We start from the raw sequence: 22,213 nt of genomic DNA on the forward strand, positions 1-22,213 counted from the left end.
ATCATATTAGCTAAAAGGCACTGATATTGTGATGGAAATAACATCATTTTGGCCACTACCATGCTCAGTAAATACAATTGGAAGCTGTTAGCGTAGCACTGTTAGCCCGGTAAGCTATAGAAAGCAACACAGGCTCTGTTATGAAGGGTGTTAGTGGCTGTGCCTGTTATCCTGAATAGGTTTTCTCCTCTGAGCAGTGGAGCACATTAATAAATCAACTTACAGCCGCACTCTCTAATCAGACTGTAAATAACTTCCCATTAAACCCACAGAAGCAGTAACACACTTGTCGTGCCACAGGCCACCCATATTTAACTGCCACAATTACCACATTAAACACTCGTAGCTTGAATGGATGTGACTCAATCGGCTGACTAAATGATTAATTAATAGCTTCTGTAAAGTGTGGGCCAGCCCTAAACAGTCAAAACATGAAAAATTAATCAGGCTAATTATCACACAAATATTAAAATATTGCATGACCAAAAAAAAAAAAAAGTGCTTGTTTATCCCAAAAGCACGTTCACACCAAGTTATTTGGAAGTTGTCTTGCCACAACACAGCATAGAAGAAGAAGAAAAAACACATTAAAAAAGGCTGGATTTTTTTTGTTTGCATCTGCCCCTTTAGTCATTCAGAAAGTTTATATGTTTTAGTGTCGGTTGTGCAACAACGTGCAATATCTGCACACCGTCAGATGCTGAGTGTGATGCTGTGAATGGTGTTCGCTGGGATTTTGGCATCATCTTCCTCACCGCTGATCTTGAAAATCACAAAGGTGTTTGAAGGGATTGTAGCGGTGGCGTTCAGAGATTTCCCCAGCCAGCCGTGAGAGCCACGTTTATACATTTTCACGGTTACCTGTACGTAGGACAGAAAATAAAACAAGTATTAAATTCTGAAAAAAAAAAAAGGTTAGAGTGAAAACATAGAGGACTCTTTGGTCTTTAAACCAAATTAAATAAAATTCTTAAGATATATGTGTATTTGTAACCTAATCTTAATCAAGTCAGAGTTGAGCCTTTGACCTTTGACCCCAGCATGTATAAGCTGTTGCTCAGCTGCTGGGTCTGTAGACCAAAGACTCAGACTGAAGCTAATAAAATCACCTGCTGAAAGATGAATTGGGTTCAATGAGAATGATGAATGGATGAATTTCATTACATCTTTTGTGATGGCAAAATCAAAACTAGGCTTTATTTAAAAAAAAAAAAAAAAGTTTTTAAAGTATGCCACTTCAAAGTTACCACCTACTCCATCAAGCAAATCAAAGAAATTGCTAAAAAAGCTCAGCTGAGTTACAAGATTTGTCATATTTCCTGCTGCAAAGGCAGGCAACAAAATTCTTGCCATTGTTTGTGTGTGTTCATATGTTTGTTGCCAAAATATCTCAGCGCACTGTACAAATTTTAATCCAGTATAAATATAATTATATAATTGACAAACTTTTGGAGTCAGCCTGATATAAGATGGCTGCTAATGTCAACTGAGGTTAAAAAAAAAAAAAAGAAAGAAAAAATAAATAACACAAAAACTGGCTACATCCTGGTTAATTTTACAGATACGAATCTAAACCTTAACATGGTAGTAGCTGAGATTGATTCCCAGCACATACTCTGAGTGCTTTTTGTAGAAAAACTAGGCATACCTATTTGGACTAAACTTCTTTGGCAATTTTTTTTTTTTATAAACTACTGGATGGATTTTAATGAAACTTCCAGGAAATAATCATTGGATGTGCAACTATTTAGGTATTTGAGTCAAACAAATTCAAAATGACCACCAAAGCCAAAACAAAAAAAAACAAAAAAAACCAAAAACGAAATATTCAGGCGATTTTACAGATATTGGGCTAAACGTTGGTGTGGTAGTAGCTGAGAGTTCGTCACAGGAAGTGACACCTTGCAATATCGCATTAATTTACAATTTTTTTAAATTCATGTAAATAAGCACAAGTTAATTACTTAACATAAGATGATTTTAGTCTAAAACTCTGGCATGTAAGGCTGCAGGTCGTCTATATTTCTTCAAAGAATGCTAAGCTCCTCGTTACCGTATTTTTTTAACTATAAGGCGCAATATCAATGAACGATGGGCCTGTCGCGATAAACAATAAATCAATTAATCGCATGATAAATGAAAATGATCGATCCCATTTTCATTTATCGGCTTTATTGTTTCTTCGTGTCTCTCTTTCTACTGAAGACACTGGATGACAAAAGGCTCAACTCTGGTGCTCTTCACCGACCCCTCCCTTTCCATTTTCTCTCTTTTCTTTAAAATCCATTTTAACGATCCAAAATCACGTTTTTGGATCGTTAAAAGCAGCTGAGCTGAGAAGCTAAGCTATGAGTTAAGCTAACAGGCCGACCTCGGGAAAAAAAAAACTCCGTCTTGTCGAAGTTTCAAAATTCACGGTTGAAACTCGTGCATTCATGTAAAAAGTTGTTTTTCTCGTAAAATGCAGCTGAGAACTTGTTTACTGACTTTTTTTATTAAAAGCTTTGTGTGAAAAATGTTATGCTAAAGAGCTCAAACCACCCCGAGCGTCTGCCATTTTGAGAACCAAAAAAAAGGAAGGAGACAGCCCATGTCACATCAAGGGGCCTCCCTCCCATTTTTCTTAAAGAGACATGCTGCTCGCTCCCTCACTAGCCATCCTTCGGTTCAAACAGTCATACTGCCATCCGGTGGTCAAAAAATGTAGTACACACAAAACAAATTAACCAACATTTCTTCTTAAATTTGACAAAAATTACTAATTATTGTCAAATTTCAAACAATATTATCATTTATCGCAACAATTTCTTAATAATTTATTAGGGTGCAGGGTTAAATCTCCTGTATTTTTTTTATATAGTTATGAAACTGTTTTGTATTTTTAAAATGAATAAACTTTATACCATACCATACCATACCATACCATTTCTGACACAATTAATCGCTTAGCAAAATTTGTGATTGTGACAAGCCTAATGAACTGGTCTGTTTTCATACATAAGGCGCACCGGATTATAAGGCACATTAAGTGATACAAAACAATCAGATAAGTCAAACTTTATTCAACTCATTCACTATGACTCTCAACATTGTTCAGTTGTAACACAAAATACAAAACAAGACAAAAAATATGCATTTTTGAGCGCTGTGTGCACAACCAGAATTAATACATAAGGCGCACCAGATCATAAGGCTCACTGTCCATTTTTAAGAAAATTTAAGGATTTTAAGTGGTCCTTATAGTCTGAAAAATACAGTAATGTATAAAGTGTAAACCTTTCTTAACCGAACGGTGTATTGACATTATTTTATTGAGGCCAACATGTAAAAAGCTACATAACTGGAATTTGTCCTTTTCAAAGTAATATCAATCAGAAAATACATATTTGGAAGCATCAAAAAAAATTGTTTTCTGTATGCTCAAATAATCTCTTTATTAAATATTAAACATTAATTCTTAGAAACTTTTTAACTGTAACCTTTTCCATCAGCTTGATCAAACAGAGCCTCTCTGTTAGGACAGGGATTCAAACAGAAGTCTCGAACAGAATAAATATAAAATTAACCTTGTTCTCAGTATGAGCTTTAATTCCCCTCCACATCTTGAATGGAGTCAGACCTCTTGTGATTTTATGTAGGTTGTAGGGCATAATACGCTTTAACACTGCATCAAAACTGCCTGTTGTGTTTCAAGCCCGACAATGGACGCCTTAACTAGATTTAGACATGCAGGTAATTGAACCACATCCATTTCAAAAAGAATGCCACGCTGCATCTCTTGTTTGGCTGCATTTACAGGGATAACAGAATATTACAGTGCCTTTTCACAGTTCCATTTTCTTTCACTTTAGCATTAGGCAATTTTTCAATTATTTTTTTTCCATGTACTTTCATCCCCGGCTCTCTATAATATCTAGACCTTTTAGTTAATGCTAGCGACAGTCAGAGCCTAGTATATCGGCCCTTGTCCATTTTGCAGGTCATTGTGGAAGCCCAATAGGCCTTTTATTACGGCAACATCAAAAGGCAGATAAGCATTAGAGGTGGGGAAAATACCCTGCACTAGATATGCTCCCTCTTTCCTTTGTCCGCTATTGAAAGTGATCATTTTAATAGTGAAGAGGTTGCTGAGCTTTGGGGCTGATGGGAAGTGCGACACCCCTGACAGCCTATGAGCAAGTCGATAACACACCACAAGCGCACAGCACACCCTCAGCACCTGCACGCTCTTGCTGCTAACCTAATTATCTACAACAAAGGCCGCTGTGATTTCAGACACACATCTTTTCACCATTTACTTACTTATTAGGGTGCATTAAAAGGAGCAGAATATTGAAAAAAAAAAAAAAACACTAAACAATTGCGTCTTCTATCGCAGCCTTGGCCAAATGCCACATGGCTTGTATTACAATAGCATCAGGCACTTCAGAGGCAGTGAGTGTCTATTAATTTCGGATGCACAGCGAAAAAAAAATAGCTTCATGACAGCTGGTGGTTCAGACACGTATAAACCAAGACAAGAACATCAGAGTGGAATTATTCTAACAAATTACAGGCAAGAATAATCACTAGTTATCAGCAATTAACTAATTAAAGCAACTAAAGTTGAGCACTCCCATCTTTGTGGCGCTGTAGAGTGCGGACACAAAACTGCTCCCGGATTTTTTAAATTTATTTATACCAAAGTAGAGAAGGAAAACATGTGGAAAGCTAAAAATTAATTTAAATCCCATTTGAGAAAGTTTATGCTCATTTCTGTAAACCGTATTTTCCGCTGTACAAGTCGCATCAGTCCAAAAATGTCTAATAAAGAAGAAAAAAACTCCACAAATAAGTCGCTTCACCGTATAAGTCGCATCTATTATGCGTCATCGTCACTGAGTGTTGCGTTTGTTAAGTCTCATCGCTGACCACCTGGAAACGTGGGCCGGTGGTGTTGTGCCAAAAATCGATTGGCTGCCAAAATGGCAGCCGCAAGGACAGCGCATAGGACTTTAACAAGAATTTAACAAGATTAACGCTTAAAAACAATTATTTGTTTGTTAGAAATTATAGCAAAGGTGTGTCTCAGTTGAACTTTTCCTTAATAAATGCACTTTAATGGTCAAATCAGCTAGAAATGCAGCTGATTTGACATTTGTTCCAGGAGTTCTTGCGCAACAGGTGGCTTTGTATGGCAAGCCAAGTGTCTCAGTAATAGCCGCTTTTACCTATTAATGAGACACTTGGCTTGCCATAAGGCTCGAGGGCCCTCTAGGCTAAAAATTATCATGTTTAATCTTTTTCATGTCAGAATGAATGAAATTGTCAGATCTCAGCCAAAAATTGGATTACAAATATGGGGAAAAAACATAGTATATTAGTCGTGACGTTGTATAAGTGGCAGGACTTGCAAATTTATGCAAAATGGTGCGACTTATACAGCAAAAAATACGGTATTTATCAAGCAGATAACATGCACCCTACAGCGCTGTATCAGAAACAATAAAAAATGAAAGACCTACCATTTTCTTGAAAGAATGCAGATCACCCACCACCTTTCAGTTTTAAACTGAGAAAATCCTTTGTTGACAAAACGATGGGATTGTAGTCATTTTGATCAACCTTTGAATAAATCATTATGCACGGCCATACTCAGAGTACTGTATACGTTGGAAATGACTCTCAGCTACAATTAAGTCAAATGTTAGCTCAGTATCTGTAAAACTGACATTTATAGTCATTTGTGTTGGCTGATGTAATTAGGCTGTGTCAGCCATCTTGAATGGACTTGGCTACAACGATTAATCCGCTCTAGATCCAAAAGGTTTTAAAAATAAAGCAACTGGATTTCTATTCTGTAGTTGAAGACGGTTCCATATGCATCCAGAAAGCTTTCTTAATTTAAAACTGGATAAGAAAGCTTCCTGGTGGTCTTTAAAATATAAATATTAAAACTAAGAAAAGGACTGCATGTTAAAAAGAAGTCAGTCTTTACGTTTTCATTCAGATGCAGTTTGTCGCAGCTTTACCTGCGAGCTGGGATCAATAGCTACTAAAATAATGTTGCACCTTTCCCTGCGAACGGTCTGCACACATACAAGAATAATTACGATTTCAAGCACCAACAGGCCTGAGTGTTTGTGTGATTGTGTGCGTATGTAGCACTTCATGTTGAGGACAGTGCCCAGGGGCTAAGGCCGGGTGTAATACAAAGAGCTGAGAGCTCACCTATTGGGGTCTACCCCGATCTGGTGCTCTCTTTCAGAGAGTCATGTGAGTGACATCACTCGTCACGTTTCAGCCACACAAACTCCATCTTATTTACCGTCTGCTAATAGTCAAAAACCCTGTCTCTGGTTTACAGTTCTAAGAAGCAAACAGGTAGTTCTTTCAAAAACATGATACTGATCACTGTTTTTTTTTACATCTTTTAGAATGAGAACAGCAGGAATTCAGAGCCAGTTTGATTTATTCTATTAAACATTTTTCATTATGACTACAACTTAGACCTTTCGTTCCTTTTTACATATCCATTTACGATTCAAGTCTGACACCAGTGATTAATGAGAGGACCTGTGTAAATGGGCAGGGATGTGTCACCACCTGCATGTATTGCTGTTCACCAAGTTCAGATTCCTCCACTGATAAAGTAAAAAAAAAAAAAAAAATCCCAGTGGGGTATCAGTCAGAAGGGCCCGTTACCTGGAGCCATGGGTGCCGTGTTTCATGTGAACTCCGAGTGAGCGTAACGCCACACCGGCTTCAGACGGCAGCCTCTTTGTTCTACGCCATGTCTCACCAGACACAGATGGGGCGGCAACAAAGAATAACACACCTCTGCCACACCAAATGTCTTTGTTGAGGGCAAAAAATGATAAAGAAATGAATAAAAACAGGTTTGTAAGGCAATTATAAGATGATTATACTGTTCTGATCTGCTAGGAAGAACCTTAACTAGTTGATTATCAGCGACCTATTTAATAGCAGATAAATAGTACTTATTTAAATACTTATTTATACCAATTAATCCTACTTGCATCATGTTTACTATATTTCTTTTGGACCTTGCAAATACAGTAGTCCCTTGCTTATCGCAGGGGATCCGTATCCTGACCCGCGATGTGAAAAACCACAAAGTAGGAATAGTAGTACGAGTAAGTATATATATATATATATATCGCTCTAAAAGAGCACAGAATATCATGATTTCAGCTCCCTGCCTCATTTGCTCTTTGCCACCTGCAAGTGCTCCTGGCCACGCCCACTTCTCCACTCTGCTCTTAGAACAGCTGATCAGCTGCAGCAGGAAGCTAATCTTGCAGTGTGGGCTGCACAAAACTGCAGGAGGAAGCTTTTTCTGCAGCTCTGGGCTGCACAAAAGTGCAGCGCGTGCTAAATAATTTAAAATAATTTGTTTTAAATAAAAATTCCATGCCGATCGTGCGGCTCATCCATCAATCAGCCAATTATGTGTCATGTCCAATCTTATTTTGAAAAACCGCGATAGAGCGAGTCCGCAATAAACGAACCGCGAAGTAGCGAGAGACTACTACATTTCTATTCACTTTTGGTACTTTATTTTGTACTTTTGCTGCATTTAAAAAAAATTTTTTTTTTAGCGAGTCGCATTTGTTCTTCTCATCCTATTTAATTGTGTTGTTGACCTTGTGTTAACCTGCATATGACAAATAAACCATAAACTAAACTTGATTTGACTTCAGACAAAAAATATGAATTTGATCCAATTTTAAAATACCTCTTTACATGTAACATAGATTTGTCAAAAGCTTGCATTTACAAATAAAAATAAAAATTAAAAAAACTGCCACGTCTGCCCCCAAAAAACTTACTTGAGTGATTACTAGCCTATAACACTTTTTTTTTCTTTCAGCTGCTCCCTTCTTCGCGGGTCGCCGCAGCGAACTAACTTGCACGAAGACGTGGCGATTTGTTTTTACGCCGGATACCCTTCTTGACACAACCACAGACCACCGAGCTACCACAGTCCTCTGTGTGGAGCAGAGCTGCCTTCTAGGGCACCCAGGGGAGCAAATGGGGGGTGTTAAGGACCTTGCTCAAGGGACCAGTGTGGGCAAATGAGGGTGGAGGCAGGTGTGGATGCTTCACCTTTCCCACCCACATTTTGATGTCGGGTCGGGGAGTTGAACTGGAGACCTTCTGAACACAGGCTCACCTTTTCCAACCTCTGCACCACCACTCCCACATATTAGCCTACAGCACCGTGCTCTTAAAATGACCAACAATGATCGGATGTAATCTAAAAAGATAAAATGACCAGTTCCAATGAAATACGCATCATAAAAAGTAAAAGTATTTCACCACTTCATCACATTGTCTTTGAATAGGAACGCTGACATGCATGTTTAAAAAAGCCATTGTAACCTTTTATATAAATAACTGCTTTTTAAAGTATTTTAAAGCTGTTAAATTAGGGGTGGGAATGTTTAGACAGCTTACAATATGATTATGATTCAAAGGATTATTATGTGATGCTAAAACACTTATTAATGCATTTTGGTTTTCTTGATGTATCCCCCGCAAGTACAAGTACACAAGTATCGTGTATAAATTGATTTTCTTCCAGTCATCGCAGTCATCATAAACTGTCTGGACTCTGTACATCCTCACTTCTGAGTTTGATCTTTCGTGTTCCTCCATACAATGTTATTAATTAACAAAAACAAAATTCAATTTTGACGTTTGAAATCCGATTCAGAATCACCCAGGTCCATGATGCGATACATCTGAAAATAGATTTTAGCCCCACCCCAATGTGAAGCCATTCCTAACCATTCCCAAGTCAGTGATTTTCAGCGTTTAGAGCTAAAACATATTTTAGTAGAAGATTATTATAACAACTTTAGCAGATAGCATCCATCCTCTTTTTTTTATCAGTTTGAACCTCTGAGCTCAGGAAGGTGTTATAGAACCCTCTGGCAATGAAGAACATCTATAAGAAGTCGTTCATTCTGAGTGCAATAACCCTTCTTAACCCAACCAAATGAGAACATTTACCTATGGTATGCATAGTGTTTTATTCTATACACAAATTGTTGATATTTGGATTGTATTAATGCGTTTTATTTTATGGTTGGAGAGTCGAAGGTAAATTTCTACCTTGGTGGACAAAGTTTTATCTTATCTTACCTTATCTCATATTATCTTATTAATTAGAAATAAATCTCAGTTTTGGAGAAAAGTTGCAATGTTTAAATCTGTCATATGTATCTAGTAATCAACTTACAGTAAGTTGGGAAAAAAAAAAAACATTACTTCCTTGTCAAACATGCTATTTTGGTATTTTTACAGGCTACTAGTAAAAAAGACCTGCAGAACAAACGTGTTTGATTGTTGTATGAAGACATAAAAAAGTACAAGGAAAGGAAAATATTGAAAGAACAACTTCCTTTGAGAAGTTTCAAATATTCTTTAGAAACCTGAGATAATATTCACTTAGTTTTTATTTTCATGAAATACTTCAAGTACCATAACCAAACTCGTGCATGCTCCAGACATAGACGATCCATTAAAACGTCTAAACTTTGATGTGGTGACATTACCGTTTATGCCAATAATTACATTTGTCTAAAGCAAACATTGCTGGGTAAATCCTGAATAGCTGCTTCCAAAACAGCCAGCCTCGGCTAACAGGAAGCCATTAGACTCTCTCCAATAACCATTTGCATCCAGTCACCCAGCTACGACTTTATTTCCATCCACATAAGTGCATTTTCTGTGAGGTTAAAATATGAATCCCCTCCTTTTTCTCCTCAATGGGTCTGGCTGTCTGGCTGACTTGAGAGGGCACAATCTATGACTGATTTAATTTGGTCTTTACGAACATCTCTAACAACATTACCCCCGAAGCATACACTGACTGTCCCCATCTGACTCCATTAACTCTCAAATCAGGTTTAAAGACCATATTGATGCTGTCCGTTATTAAGGGTGATTATCAAAACAACAGACAATGGGCCAAAGTGTCTGTTAACTAGTTTATCTGTGATTTCACGTAACCGTAACAGATGGTCGGGCTGTCAATTACATCCACACAACAGCTACGCGCCGATTGGACGAGCAGCATACGACTTTATTTTTGACATTAAAAGAACAAAGGTTGGTCACGGGTAGTCAGGAAAAAATAAAATTAGCACCCAAATTAAAATTTATTACCAACACGGAAATGATACAACTGTGACCTCAGCTGAGCTTTTTTTCATGTTTTTGTAATTAAAAACAAAAAACAAAGTGAGCCCAAAAAAGAATGGAAAAAACAAAAAAAACAAATCTAATGGTGCTGCTCAGTCCACTTCACCACCTTTATCCCCTCAATTAACGAGAATGGCTTTTGAAGCTGTAATTAAGTGCCTCTGCTCCACTCGGCCCTCTTCATTATTCATGAATCATTATTGATCATATCTAAGAGCTGGTACTGAGGGGATCACTGTAATATCCTGAGTCAAAAAAAACAGAAGAAAGAAAAGAAAACGAATAACTGAGCTAGAGGAGATAAAATTAAGATCATGGCCAGCGACCAAGAAGATACTTCTGTTAGATAAAACTTCAATTTTATGTCAGATTTGATAAAATAATCAAATTAATTGAAAATCTTAAATAAAGCTTATAGATCTTATTGAAAACTAATGTCTAGAGCTGAGCAATAGACTTTTGATTTTCTGTGATATTTTATTGTGATTTCACTTTTTTCTCGTTTATTTTCCTACAAATTTTTCAGTTTTTATCCAAAGTTCTGAGTGTTTCCAAATCAAAGTTACTGAATGGCTTGTTTATGCATCTAACGCGCCAAATTGGTTTATGAAACGTTTTAAGGAGTGTTGTTTTTCCAAAGCAGCTAGAAATATTCAATCTTTTCTTCTATAAAAAACAAGACTTTCAGTCAAAGCTGTTTCAGGACATAAAATGAATAAAATCTTTTGGAAAAAATCAACAAAAATTATCAGGGATTTAGGAAAATTACTATTTTTAAGACTGTTTATACCTAAAGATTTTTTATTAAAAAGCTCATTTTAATTTGATTTCAGTAAAAACATTACCCCCCCCCCCCTTTAAAAAAAAAAACCTTGATAATGCATTATCATTTGCACAATACTAAAAAAATGTTTTTCACTTTCTCCTGGCAACACTGCTCATTCCACAAAAAAAAAAAAAATCTAATGAATACTGAGATTTTGCAACTTTATGTTAAACATATATTCAAATTTGCTGAATATTTACAAGTGTTAAGCAGAAATGTGCAAATCGTAAACCCTACAACAGCTGATGTTTAAATAAATTAACAAACGAGTGCTTGGAGAGTCCTTGAAAATGATTGGCTTTGTAACTGGATGATAAATTTGGAGGAAACATTGCGTCATCTTCAAATCGACAAAAGTAGAATCTCTTCACATGACTCTACTGAAGCGGGATGCTTCGGCAAAAAAAAAAAAAGATTTAAAGTTTAATCACACAAAGCAGCTTTTATCCCTGCTTCCCACTGTACGAGTGCTGATGTCTTCACTAGTTCATTACAGACACTTGTGGTGCTGCAGCAGCCCTCTCTTGCGTAATTACCCACGTATGGTAGTTTTCCTCAGCAGCTTCCTACACACACTCTTGTGCAAATTATTTCCAATGCCAGCTTCCTTTCAAGAGCAATCCTGCAATTACAGAGATCTGAACACCCTGCTACTTAGCATCCACACACTTTTCATTTATGTTGTAAAATATGCAACACATTGTAGGTCTTACTTTATAGGGAATCAACCAGAAAACTTTCCAGTGAAAGTTTAGAGGAGTAAACATAATTTCTGTCAGGAGCATAAAGAACGGACTTTGTGGGATTGATTTTCCTCATGACTGTAAATGTCAGCTATGTACAAATGTTTTCTTAAAGCAGTCATAAAATATAGAGTTATTTGCTGCTTTTTATTCATATTTGTAAGTAATAACAAACCTATGTGCATTATTTTTATACATTTCTCCAACTGTAAACAGTCCAAAAGCCACGGTGGCTGCTGATACGATCTATTTGCAGGCTTTGTAAATGACCTGCTCCCAGTCTTTTGTGCGCCTTCATTCATTAGCACCACAAAGCAGTTGATGTCTACCCCCCCTCCACCCCCACACTTTTGCCTTTTCTGCGCGAAGCACGACGAGCACTAGGCTGTCCATTACAAGCCGGCGACACGTGCAGCCGGGGAGATGGCCAAACGGAGAGGAATGTCAGGAGGATGGAGTTTAATTAACGAGCTCCGATAGCGCGGAATCCGTCGCCTGTCGGGAAGACGAGACGTAGCTCCGGCAACGCAGACCCACTTATTTGGACTCGTTCTCCATCAAAAGAAGTGTTGATTTTTCTAACTTTTCTCCTAGTGGTGATATTAATCAGGTGACATGTCTAGTCAAGTCATATTAAAATGATCTAAAATTCTATAAAATTTCGGATATCTTGACGAATACACTGGAATTTGCTAACCAGGTTTTATAAAATAGTCCAAATCAGGGATGACATGAAGATGGACAACTGAAGTAACCTGCAGTTTAAATTATGACATGAATAGACCTTCACCTCTCTCTCTCTGCCTCCTTAAGACACACACACACACACACGACACACACACTAATTACCTTCTCAATCCATACAAATTGAATGAAGCCAGACCCGTGGTCTAAGAATATAGACCATAATTAATAAATTGCAGCCACTCTACTCTATCATTCTCCACTTTGGGGCATGTAGACATCCCATTCACCACAGAGTAATTACCCAAGCGCACCAAAAAAAAAAAAAACAGTACCTCAAAGGTGGCTTTGTGAGCACATCTGATGCCACTTCTTACAGAGCAAACAGATGCCCAAATGGAACCGTAGGTCATACCACAGGTTTTTTAGCCAGTGTGTTTACAAGTAACAAATCAAAAGCATGCATTATTTCTGAGCTCTGAAAATATGCCCAGGGGAGGTATCGGGTTTCTCTGCCACCCCTCAAGCTTTCGCCTGCAGCTGCTGCACGAGTAAAGTGGACGTCTTCCTACAGACGGCATGTGACACCGGCACTGAGCCTAAAACCATTCAGGTTATTGCTAAAATGCGTTTGTAAAAATCTACTTTTTGTGATTATCTTTGCAATAAAATAAAATAAAAAAATCAGATGAGATTATTTACAGCATATGTGGTAAATACGGTTCTCGTCTCACTCAAAGTGCACGTGTGCACTTTGCACACGTGCAAAGATTCCTTTGAAAATAAAAGATTTTGTGGCCGCTGCATGTGTCCCCGCGGGCGAGAAAAAAGTCTGCTGGAGACCGTCTAATGACTGCTGGGTCATATATCAAATACACAGCAGCTGGAGGCAAATGGGGATACAGTCTGGGTGCTGGGGGTGGGCAAACTGAAGCCCAGGCTTGTACAGAGGGTCTACGCTGAGTGTTTGGGTGCTGAGGGGTGTGAACTGGTAATAGATGCTGAGCACAGGTCAGACTGCTTGGTCTTGAAGAGGTAATATTCAGAAAATAACTGACAGTCAGACCATCAATAAAAACTAAAAACTGCTTTTGTAAGTAAATATTTGAGTCAATAAGAAAAGTGGAAGTGGTGAAAGGATCTAGGAGTTTGAATGGTCTCAGTAGATTATTTTGGTGGTTTGTAACTTGATTCTTGACTGAATCAAAACAGCTATAGTAATGAGTCGCTTGCAGACAGGAAAAATGAATTACCTCAATGAAAAAAAAAAAAAACTGAAGAGTTTAGAAAATAATTAACATTTGGAGTGTCTATTGAAATTAATTGAGTGTATACACTGAAGAGAAGTCACCAAGCATGTTAAGAAAGGCTAATTGTGCTTTTCTTTGTCTCATAAAACAAAAATTTATTTGGAAAACAAATCAATATTTCTTTTCCCAAAAAATATTTAACAACCAATTTAAACAGACCCAGCTTAATGTTTAATATTTTTGTTCGAGTATGACAAAATTACATTGAGACCTAAAATAGTCTCAATTTATTTTATTTATATCTTGTCAATAGAGCTTAAATACATTTAAATTACTTTTTAATGCGTGTCATGGTCAGTGGTCTTTTGGACAAATTAACCCTGTTTCACTTTAAGAACTAGACAGGTCCACAACTATTAAAGTAATACTGCCACCTGCTGGTTCATGTTAGGCATTAGGTCCTTGACCACTATCCTGCATGTTTTACTTGTTTCTTTGCTCCAGCACACACAATTTAATGGTTGAATCACTTTTTCATGTCTATAAACCACCAATTAATCCAAATCAGGTGTCATTTAGAAGAAACCTCTAAAACGTGCAGGATGGTGACCCTCTAGGACACGGATCGGACACTCCTGTGGACTGACCTGAGGAGCGTGGCCCAGCAGAGCCCACAATGAATCGGCAGACAGTGTCCCGATTCTGGAAAACTCCAGCATATCGGTTTCCTGGCGGTCGAGCGCGATGTACTGGCAGCCCTGATAGTCCCCTTTCAGCTGCTCGCCACAGTGCAGCTGCACCGTATCCCACGTTCCCACCTTCCTAAGAACCTCCCGCACTGATTCCATCTGCCTGTATGACAGATGACCTGCAGGACAGAAAAAACACAAACTGTCAAAGACAATAATGTTGCTGCCTGTGCCTTTGTGTGTTTATCTGTAGCATTAGCATTAAAGTCAACCTGATGCAAGATGGCTGCCACAGCCAACTGAACTTAAAGACGATAAAAATGACTAAGTCAGTCAAGATCAAGTGAGATAAAATTTGATCTTGTTGACCATCATTTATAACATACTCTTTGAGTGACGTCAAGAATTCAATAAAAAGTCCCACCTGAAATCCAGGAGGGAGTGAAGGCATCAGTTATCCAGGCCATGTAGCCCTCCTTAAAAGATCTGAGGAAGTCATCTATCTGGCTGTGAGAGACCAGCTCCCTCCTCTTCATCAGCTCCTCATCCAGCCTGCAGTCAGGTGAGAGGAAGACGACCTTTGGGAAGAACAGATTGCTGCGCACTGACACTCTACTCCTCTTCAGATGACTGCATAACTGGATAGTTTTTGTCTGGAGGAGACAAACACCAGAGAGACAACATATTATTATATTGTATATAAGTGTACTTTTTAATTTACATATTTTTGACATCTGTTGCAAAACAGAGATCTAATGGAGTGCCTAACTTGCAGATTTGTTTTCTTCTGAATGTAAAGTCACAGAAAAAAATGCTTACAAATTGCAAAACTGCAGTACAATATAATTCCTTTTGCAACTTGAGACATTTTTTTCCAGTTCAACTACAACTCTGTGATTACAATTTCTCAAACCAGTTCACAACTTTTGTCTGCAATCTGATCACCTGACATAATTACCCAGCATTTCTTATAAGAGAAACATGAATGAACTAGAGAAATTGCATTTCCTGCAAAAATGCAGTGTGAATGCGTATTGCTGAAGAACTTGCTGAAAAACAGCTGAAATTACCTAAAAACATGCTGAAATGTAGCGGAAATTGAAGAACAAGCCTAAGCGAAGAAAGCAGAAAGAACACATATTTGATGAATTAGGTTTAAATAAGCAGAAATGAGATTATAAATTAGGAAATTAGCTAAAAACAAAAGCTAAATAGCCAAAAAAAAAAAAAAGGAGCTGAAAAGTAGGTGAAAAGGCAAAAAGAAGCTTAAACCAGAAAAAGTGGAAGGAGCTGAAATGGACTTTAAAAAATTAGCTGAAAAAGCTAAATTTAGCACAAAAACTGCAAAAAAAGTAGCTGAAATAGCAGCAGAAAAAGCTGCAACTAGCTGAAAAATGCTGAAAGGCGCACAATAAGCCGTAATTAGCAGAAATAAATGATAGTAATTAGTCTGAAAGCAGCAGAAATTACCATGAAAAAGTTGAATTTATATAAAACAGCTGAAATTAGCTAAAAAATAAAAGTAGCTGAAAAGTAGAACAAGCTTAATTTAGCTGAAGAAAGCAGAAAGAATGTTTGCTGAAAGAAGCAGAAATGAGCACAAAAAGTGGAAATTATCTGAAAAAAGCTTAAATTAGCAACCAAAAAAAACCCAGCTGAAAAGTAGCTAAAAAGGGCAGAAAGAACCTTAAAATACCAGAAGGAAGTGGAGAGAGCACATTTTACTGAATTACGCTGAAAAAAGTTTAAATGAGTCAGTGAAAAAAAAGTGGAATTAGCTGAAAAAGATTTATAAAGCTTGAACTTGCAGAAATAAGCTGGAAGGAGCATAACAAGCTGAAATTAGCAGAAATAAGTTAGAAGATGCACAAAAATGTTGTAATTAGCAGAAAGAATCTGAAAGGACCACAACAGCTGAAAAAACAGCTGAAATTTGCTGAAAAAAAGTTTAAATTTGCACATGGAAGCTGAAAGAAGCTGAACCAGAACAAAATGTGAAAGGAGCAGTAAAACGTTGTAAACAGAGCAAAAGATTTGAAAGATGTAAATTTTCTATGAGAAAACAAGTGACAGAAAAGGCTAAATATTTAAAAAAAGGCTAAAGTTGCACCAATACCAAAAGTCATAACAGGATTGTCCTGACAGAGCTGAACGTTTTGATTTATGATTTGTTGAAATAGCTTGAAAACTGTGGGACGAGAAACACAACAAAAACATAAGGAAGAAAAATGGATCAGAATGGTGTGAATGCTTCATAAACAGTCACATTATTATTATTCATCGTGTGCACAGGCTTGAAGGCAGAAAAGGCAACAACTTTTACTTCCAGATTCAAGTAGGGGGACTTTCAGTGAAAAAAAAAAAAAAAAAGGTTTGCAGCAGCTAACCTAAAAGACAAAAGGTCAAATATTACACAAGTACTGATGTAACATCAACCAGGCCCAAAAGGTTGTGCTATATCTGCTATGTGCAGGCGAGTAGAATTAAGGGCATGGATTCAGTTCAAGAAGTGTTTCTATAGAGCAGATTGTGTTTATTATTACAGTTTTCTATCAAGCTTTCCATCAAACTGGAGCATCTATAGAAATGGAAATGAACGACCCCTAACAGACTCAGTCACATAAGGTCACAGCTGTGTTTAGGCACCTGTCTGCTTTCGCCCCAGCCCCCTCAGTCTGTGAACATAATTAGAAGAGTAAGCACTTGTGAGATTTAGGAAACCCTGCAGTTGTGTTTGAAATTTCCATATAAATTATTACGGTGACTCAGAGTCTCTTAACCCCGCTACAGTTTGTATGAAAACAGTGAATTGGATAATTGACGGGACCTTGGGCTTAAGTGTGCTAGACAGTTTAACATTTCCAGGTACTACCCCCCACCCCCCCTCTGCCATATTTGGCCTAAATGAGTCTGTTTACCATGATAGCTGTAATGGGATCTTCCATCTGCTTGATGCAGGTACCAGTAAAGTTCTGGTCCTCTTCTGTCACTCGTACATGCCAGTTTTTATTATGAGCAGACACTGTTCCTCTCCAGGGTTTTACATCTATGCAGAAGATCCCTTGGCCTTAAATCATAAATAAACATAACATTAGTGTCATACCATATACCGTAGTTTACGCCGTACACATCACACTGCCTTATAAGTTGCATCAGTCCAAATATGTCCAATAAAGTGGAAAAATTCATAAACACGTCGCTTCGCCGTATACGTTGCATCTATTACGCGTCACCGCTGACGACCTGGAAATGTGGGCCGGTGTTGAGCCAAAAATTGATTGGCTGCCAAATGCGGGAGCGTGCACGGGAGGACTTTAACAAGAATTTAACAAGATTAACACTTAAAAACAATCATTTGTTTACTTGAAAATATAGTAAAGGTGTGTCTCAGTTTAACTTTTCCTTAATAAAATGCACTTAGACGGTCAAATCAGCTGCATTTCAAAAGCAATGTCTGTAAATACCTAAAACAATTATTTGTTTGCTCAACATTATAGCAAAGGTGCGTCTCAGTTGAACTTTTACTTAATAAATGCACTTCAGTGGTCAAATTAGCTGCATTTCGTGGGGCGGTGCAGAGAAATGAAGTTGATTTGACGGTTGCTCCAGACGAGGTGGACGACGGTGGCAGTCTATGGCAAGCCGACTGTGTCATTAATAACCACTTTTACCTATTACATGGCACAACGGCATGCCATACTACTCTTCTGCCATCTGGCGGCTGAAAATGGTAGTGTTCAATATTTTCAATCAGAATGAATGAAAATGGTCATGTCATCCAAAAATTGGTTTACTGATATGGAAAAAAAACATAAATATGTCGCTTCGGCGTATAAGTCACAGTGCATGCAAAGTATGTAAAAAAAAAAACCCCGCAACTTATAGGCCAAAAAATACAGTAGGCACCTTCAACTTGCAGCATGCAACAGAATAAAGTGCTGTGAAAAAGATATGCTATAAAACAGCTGACTGGTTTGAATGTTTGGTCATTTTGATCTACAAAAAATCTTTATTGTATTAATACAGTGGTCAGGCATTGTTGCAAGAATGGAAGAAGCATACAAAGTCAATAAGTGTTAGGGCCAAGTCTGCAACAATTTTTGTCTCTCAAACACTTTCATACCTGTGAGGATAACAATGTTGATGTCATCTTTGGCTGTTTGGGACTGGTCAGGAATACGAAGATTGCAGTAAACATCTTCCTTCCTCAGTCCAGTGAGTTTCCTACAATGGGAGTGCACAGAGAAAGAGACAATCAACATTTCTTTTATTTCAATCCGTTTGTTACTTTGGCCACCCTTTAGTCCATCTCTTGATGTTCCAGTTGAAGCTTGTTGAAGACAAGTTGTGGCTGCAGACTTTTGTCAGGTCATGTAAACTGAGCTCAGTACTTGATCTTGATATCTTGATCTTGATAAAAAAAAAAAAAAAGTTATATTGTTTCAATACCGGGGCGGCACGGTGGCACAGTTGGTAGAGCTGCTACCTCTCAACAAGAAGGTTGCCGGCTCGAATCCTGGCCAGGGACCTTTCTGGGTGGAGTTTGCATGTTCTCTCCGTGCATGCGTGGGTTTCCTCCCACAGTCCAAAAACATGCATGTTAGACTAATTGGTAACTCTAAATTGTCCCTGTGTCCCTGTAATGGACTTGCGACCTGTCCAGGGTGCCCTGTCCCCACACCCTCTTGCACAGTGATAGCTAGACATGGGCCCCAGTAGCCCCAGTGACCCGAAAAATAAGCAGGTGAAGAAAATGGATGGATGGATGTTTCAATGCTGGCCTTTATGTAGTACATAATAGGAGTGAATGGTGGAGCAGAGGTTAGAGAAGGTGAGTCTGTGATCGGAAGGTCGATGGTTCAACCCCCCTGGACTGACAACATCAAAATGCGTGAATGGTGAAGCCCTCTGCTCCACGCAGAGAGCTGTGGTAGCTCGGTGGTCTGTGGTTACGTCAAGAAGGGCATCTGACGTAAAAACAATTGCCAAGTCTTTGCGCTTGTTAGTTCGCTGTGGTGACCCCTGAGGAAGGGAGCAGCCAAAAGAAAAAAAAAAAAAATAGTACATATTAGTTCTTACATTTTATTATTTTTTTTATTTATTTTTTTTTCTATGGGGTATGCCGTTTGTGGGAATCAGTTTTGTTTGGTGGCTTCTCAGACTGAAGAAATCCTTTGGATGAAGGACAAAACATCTCAGCAAAAAAAGAAACCGTCCAGATGACCTGACTGAACATTGTTGGATTTTACACCTGAATTATTGAACATGAACTTTGGCGTCATTTCATTATATTTTATTTTGAGATTAGTACTATGTTTGTATGGTTCTCGGTTAGTCAGAGGATTTACATCAATTAAACGTCACATGAAAACAAAGACGCCATCTTGGAGAAAATTAGTCCAAAGTACAAGACACTCATTTTAATTGTGTCCAAATGACTAAAGCGATTAAAGGCCCAGCATTTGTTGAAGGAATGCATATCACTCAACGGTTTTGATGCTAGGCTTTTGTTCAAACTTTATCTTAATACAATATTGTGAAATCTCACAAGATGTGATAGCACTCAGAGAATGTTAGGGATGACTCTAGACTACTACCATAGCAAATTTATCTCTGTAACTTAATCAACTGATTTGGTGCTACTTTAGTCTCGGCTAAAGTGGGTTAGCTGGGGTAGCCATCTAGAATACGGTTGTCCACAAATTTTTATGAGTTTTAGATGTACAGCCAATACTTTCTGAAAGTTTCACTAAAATCCAACCAGATGTCCATGACATATTTTGCTAACAGACCGACCCAATTCACTCCAAAAGTTAATACCAGGGTTTTAGGCAAAGGTGCTGCACAACGTGTTGCCTTTTAAGTATGGACTGGGGGTAATGCTCAGCTACAACCACAACAAATTCTAACTCAATATTTGTAAAGGTGGCTGAGTAACAGCATTTTTTTTTTTGACTTGCAAAGGTCGCCATCTTGAATGGGGTTGATTTCAAAAGGTAATCAGTTGCAGATGTACATCCAATTATTACTTTACTTTTTATTAATAGCTGGTTCAATATCTGGAGGGAGTTAATAGAGATCAACAAAAAATATTTCCCCCCACATTTTTTATAACTTAGTATGTGACCACTGAAACTCAGGTGTAGATGTTATGGATTTTTGTTATTGTTTATGTTGAAGTTAAAATGCTTTATTTATCAATTTAAAGGCTGCAAAATAAAACGTGTAGTGCACAATAATACTTACATGACATGTTGAAAAAAGTCAGGAAGTGTTGGAAGCTGCTTTAAGCTTTGACTTTGTGCACTTTCTGAAGGTTTTGGGGGAAGTTGGAAATGAGTAAACATGTTTCCAAGCATGTTCATCTGGTAAAACAAACAAACAAATATGTCAAACTGACTGATAAACTAAACAGAAATTGTAAAAGCAAGTCAGCTGAATAAAACAGTCAGTTTATGTTTCACAAAAGATGATTTAACATTAAAATTAATACAGGCTAAAAATTTATTTTTAGCTATATTCGGTGAAAAATTAGCTTAACCAAATATATCATTTTAGCTAGGTCACATTTTAAAATTAAATATCTCCCATGTCGATAGCACTGTTGTCCTCCAACGTTACATTTATTTACAGTTTTGTTGCTGAAAAGTTGAGCCAAAAAATAAAAAAACAAACGAAACAAAACAAAGAAAAACGACAGCGGCACGAGCTACTGTACTCACTTCTCGTCTGTGCGCGTGTCAAACAGCCTCAGAACAGCGCTTTGTTTTTTCAGTTTGACATCTTCTTCTCGGTGTTTCTGTCGCTTTACCCGTTTCCAAAACGCTGAGTAACTTTATCCGGGGACGCTGTTACACAATTTCAGCGCCACGCTCATCTCCTTCCGCCTGAACTTCCAGCTTTCCCAGAGGAAGTAAACAACAGACCACGTGCACCACCTGTAGACTCAGATTTCTCTCACGTAGACGTGACGTCAGTGAATGCTGCAGAGATGCGTTCAGGGAACTTTCTCTCTTTATTTTTAAACTGTGGTCAGGACGTGTTTACCATCCGAGGAAATGTTTGTATCTCGTTGCCACTGAAAAAAAACAAAAAAACAAGTGATATTAAGTTGGTTCCCATTCATGCAGGTAATCGACAGGTAAATCACTTGAGAATTTTGCAATAATGGCTACAAATCAGTCAATTTTATGAGCTAAAATTCGGTGTGGTCGTAGCTAAGAGGCATCTCTGCCACAGCTGTTAAGCACTAACAAATTGGACAAGGTCTTTATATAAAACATTGGCATTCAAAGTGGTGGGCAGCAGGGGCACAACCAAGGGGGAGTTAGGGGAGGCAATGGCCACCCTTGTAAAAATGTCTCCTCAGTGAGCTCCCTGGCTAAATAGTCAAATATGTGTGTTTGTTTGCAACCTATGCAAACTCCATTCAAAAATGTCCCTGTCCGGGATTCGTTCTAGCGATCTCACGTTGAGAGGAGGTAGCTCTACCAACTGTGCCACCATGCCGTCCATGACTTGTATACCAAAGTTTAAAACAAAGATCTCACAAAATCTGTGCTTGAAATATGTTGGCGGAAACGGTCAGCTACTACCCTGATTTATCCAAAAAAGTTAAATCTGGTCCTCTGGACATTCAAAAAACAAAACAGAGCAAAACAAACAAACAAAAAATATAGAAACGTTTCGTTTTTCATCCGAAAGACTTCTTCTTTCTTTCCTGATTTATGATCAATAATCCAGGTAGATAAATTTAACAAAGTTCAGGCTCTCTAGACAGTTTATTCTTGTTGAAATTTTTCGCCTTTT

At 37.9% G+C, this 22,213-nt stretch overlaps 1 protein-coding gene across 1 annotated transcript; it reads right to left on the reverse strand.

The window, feature by feature from the left end:
- Nucleotides 1–693: 693 nt before the first annotated feature.
- si:zfos-911d5.4 lies at nucleotides 694–21,919 on the reverse strand. The gene is made up of 7 exons (XM_037690912.1): nucleotides 21,875–21,919; nucleotides 20,651–20,769; nucleotides 18,528–18,628; nucleotides 17,323–17,471; nucleotides 14,829–15,057; nucleotides 14,363–14,583; nucleotides 694–861 (listed from the first exon to the last, which is right to left on the reverse strand). The coding sequence occupies exons 1-7, from the start codon at nucleotides 21,917–21,919 to the stop codon at nucleotides 694–696; spliced, it is 1,032 nt and encodes a 343-aa protein (XP_037546840.1).
- Nucleotides 21,920–22,213: the final 294 nt, after the last annotated feature.

The sequence above is a fragment of the Nematolebias whitei genome, chromosome 17 (assembly GCF_014905685.2).
Source record: "Nematolebias whitei isolate Nwh7 chromosome 17, NemWhi1, whole genome shotgun sequence".
Lineage (NCBI taxonomy): Eukaryota > Metazoa > Chordata > Actinopteri > Cyprinodontiformes > Rivulidae > Nematolebias > Nematolebias whitei.

Coding starts and splice junctions, on each gene's coding strand:
- si:zfos-911d5.4 (XM_037690912.1), bottom strand. CDS start 21,919: ATGGACGGCATGGTGGCACAGTTGGTAGAGCTACCTCCTCTCAAC. Junction 20,770..21,874: donor TAGAGCTACCTCCTCTCAAC/GTGAGATCGCTA, acceptor TTGTTTTACCAG/ATGAACATGCTTGGAAACAT. Junction 18,629..20,650: donor GACTTTTTTCAACATGTCAT/GTAAGTATTATT, acceptor CTCCCATTGTAG/GAAACTCACTGGACTGAGGA.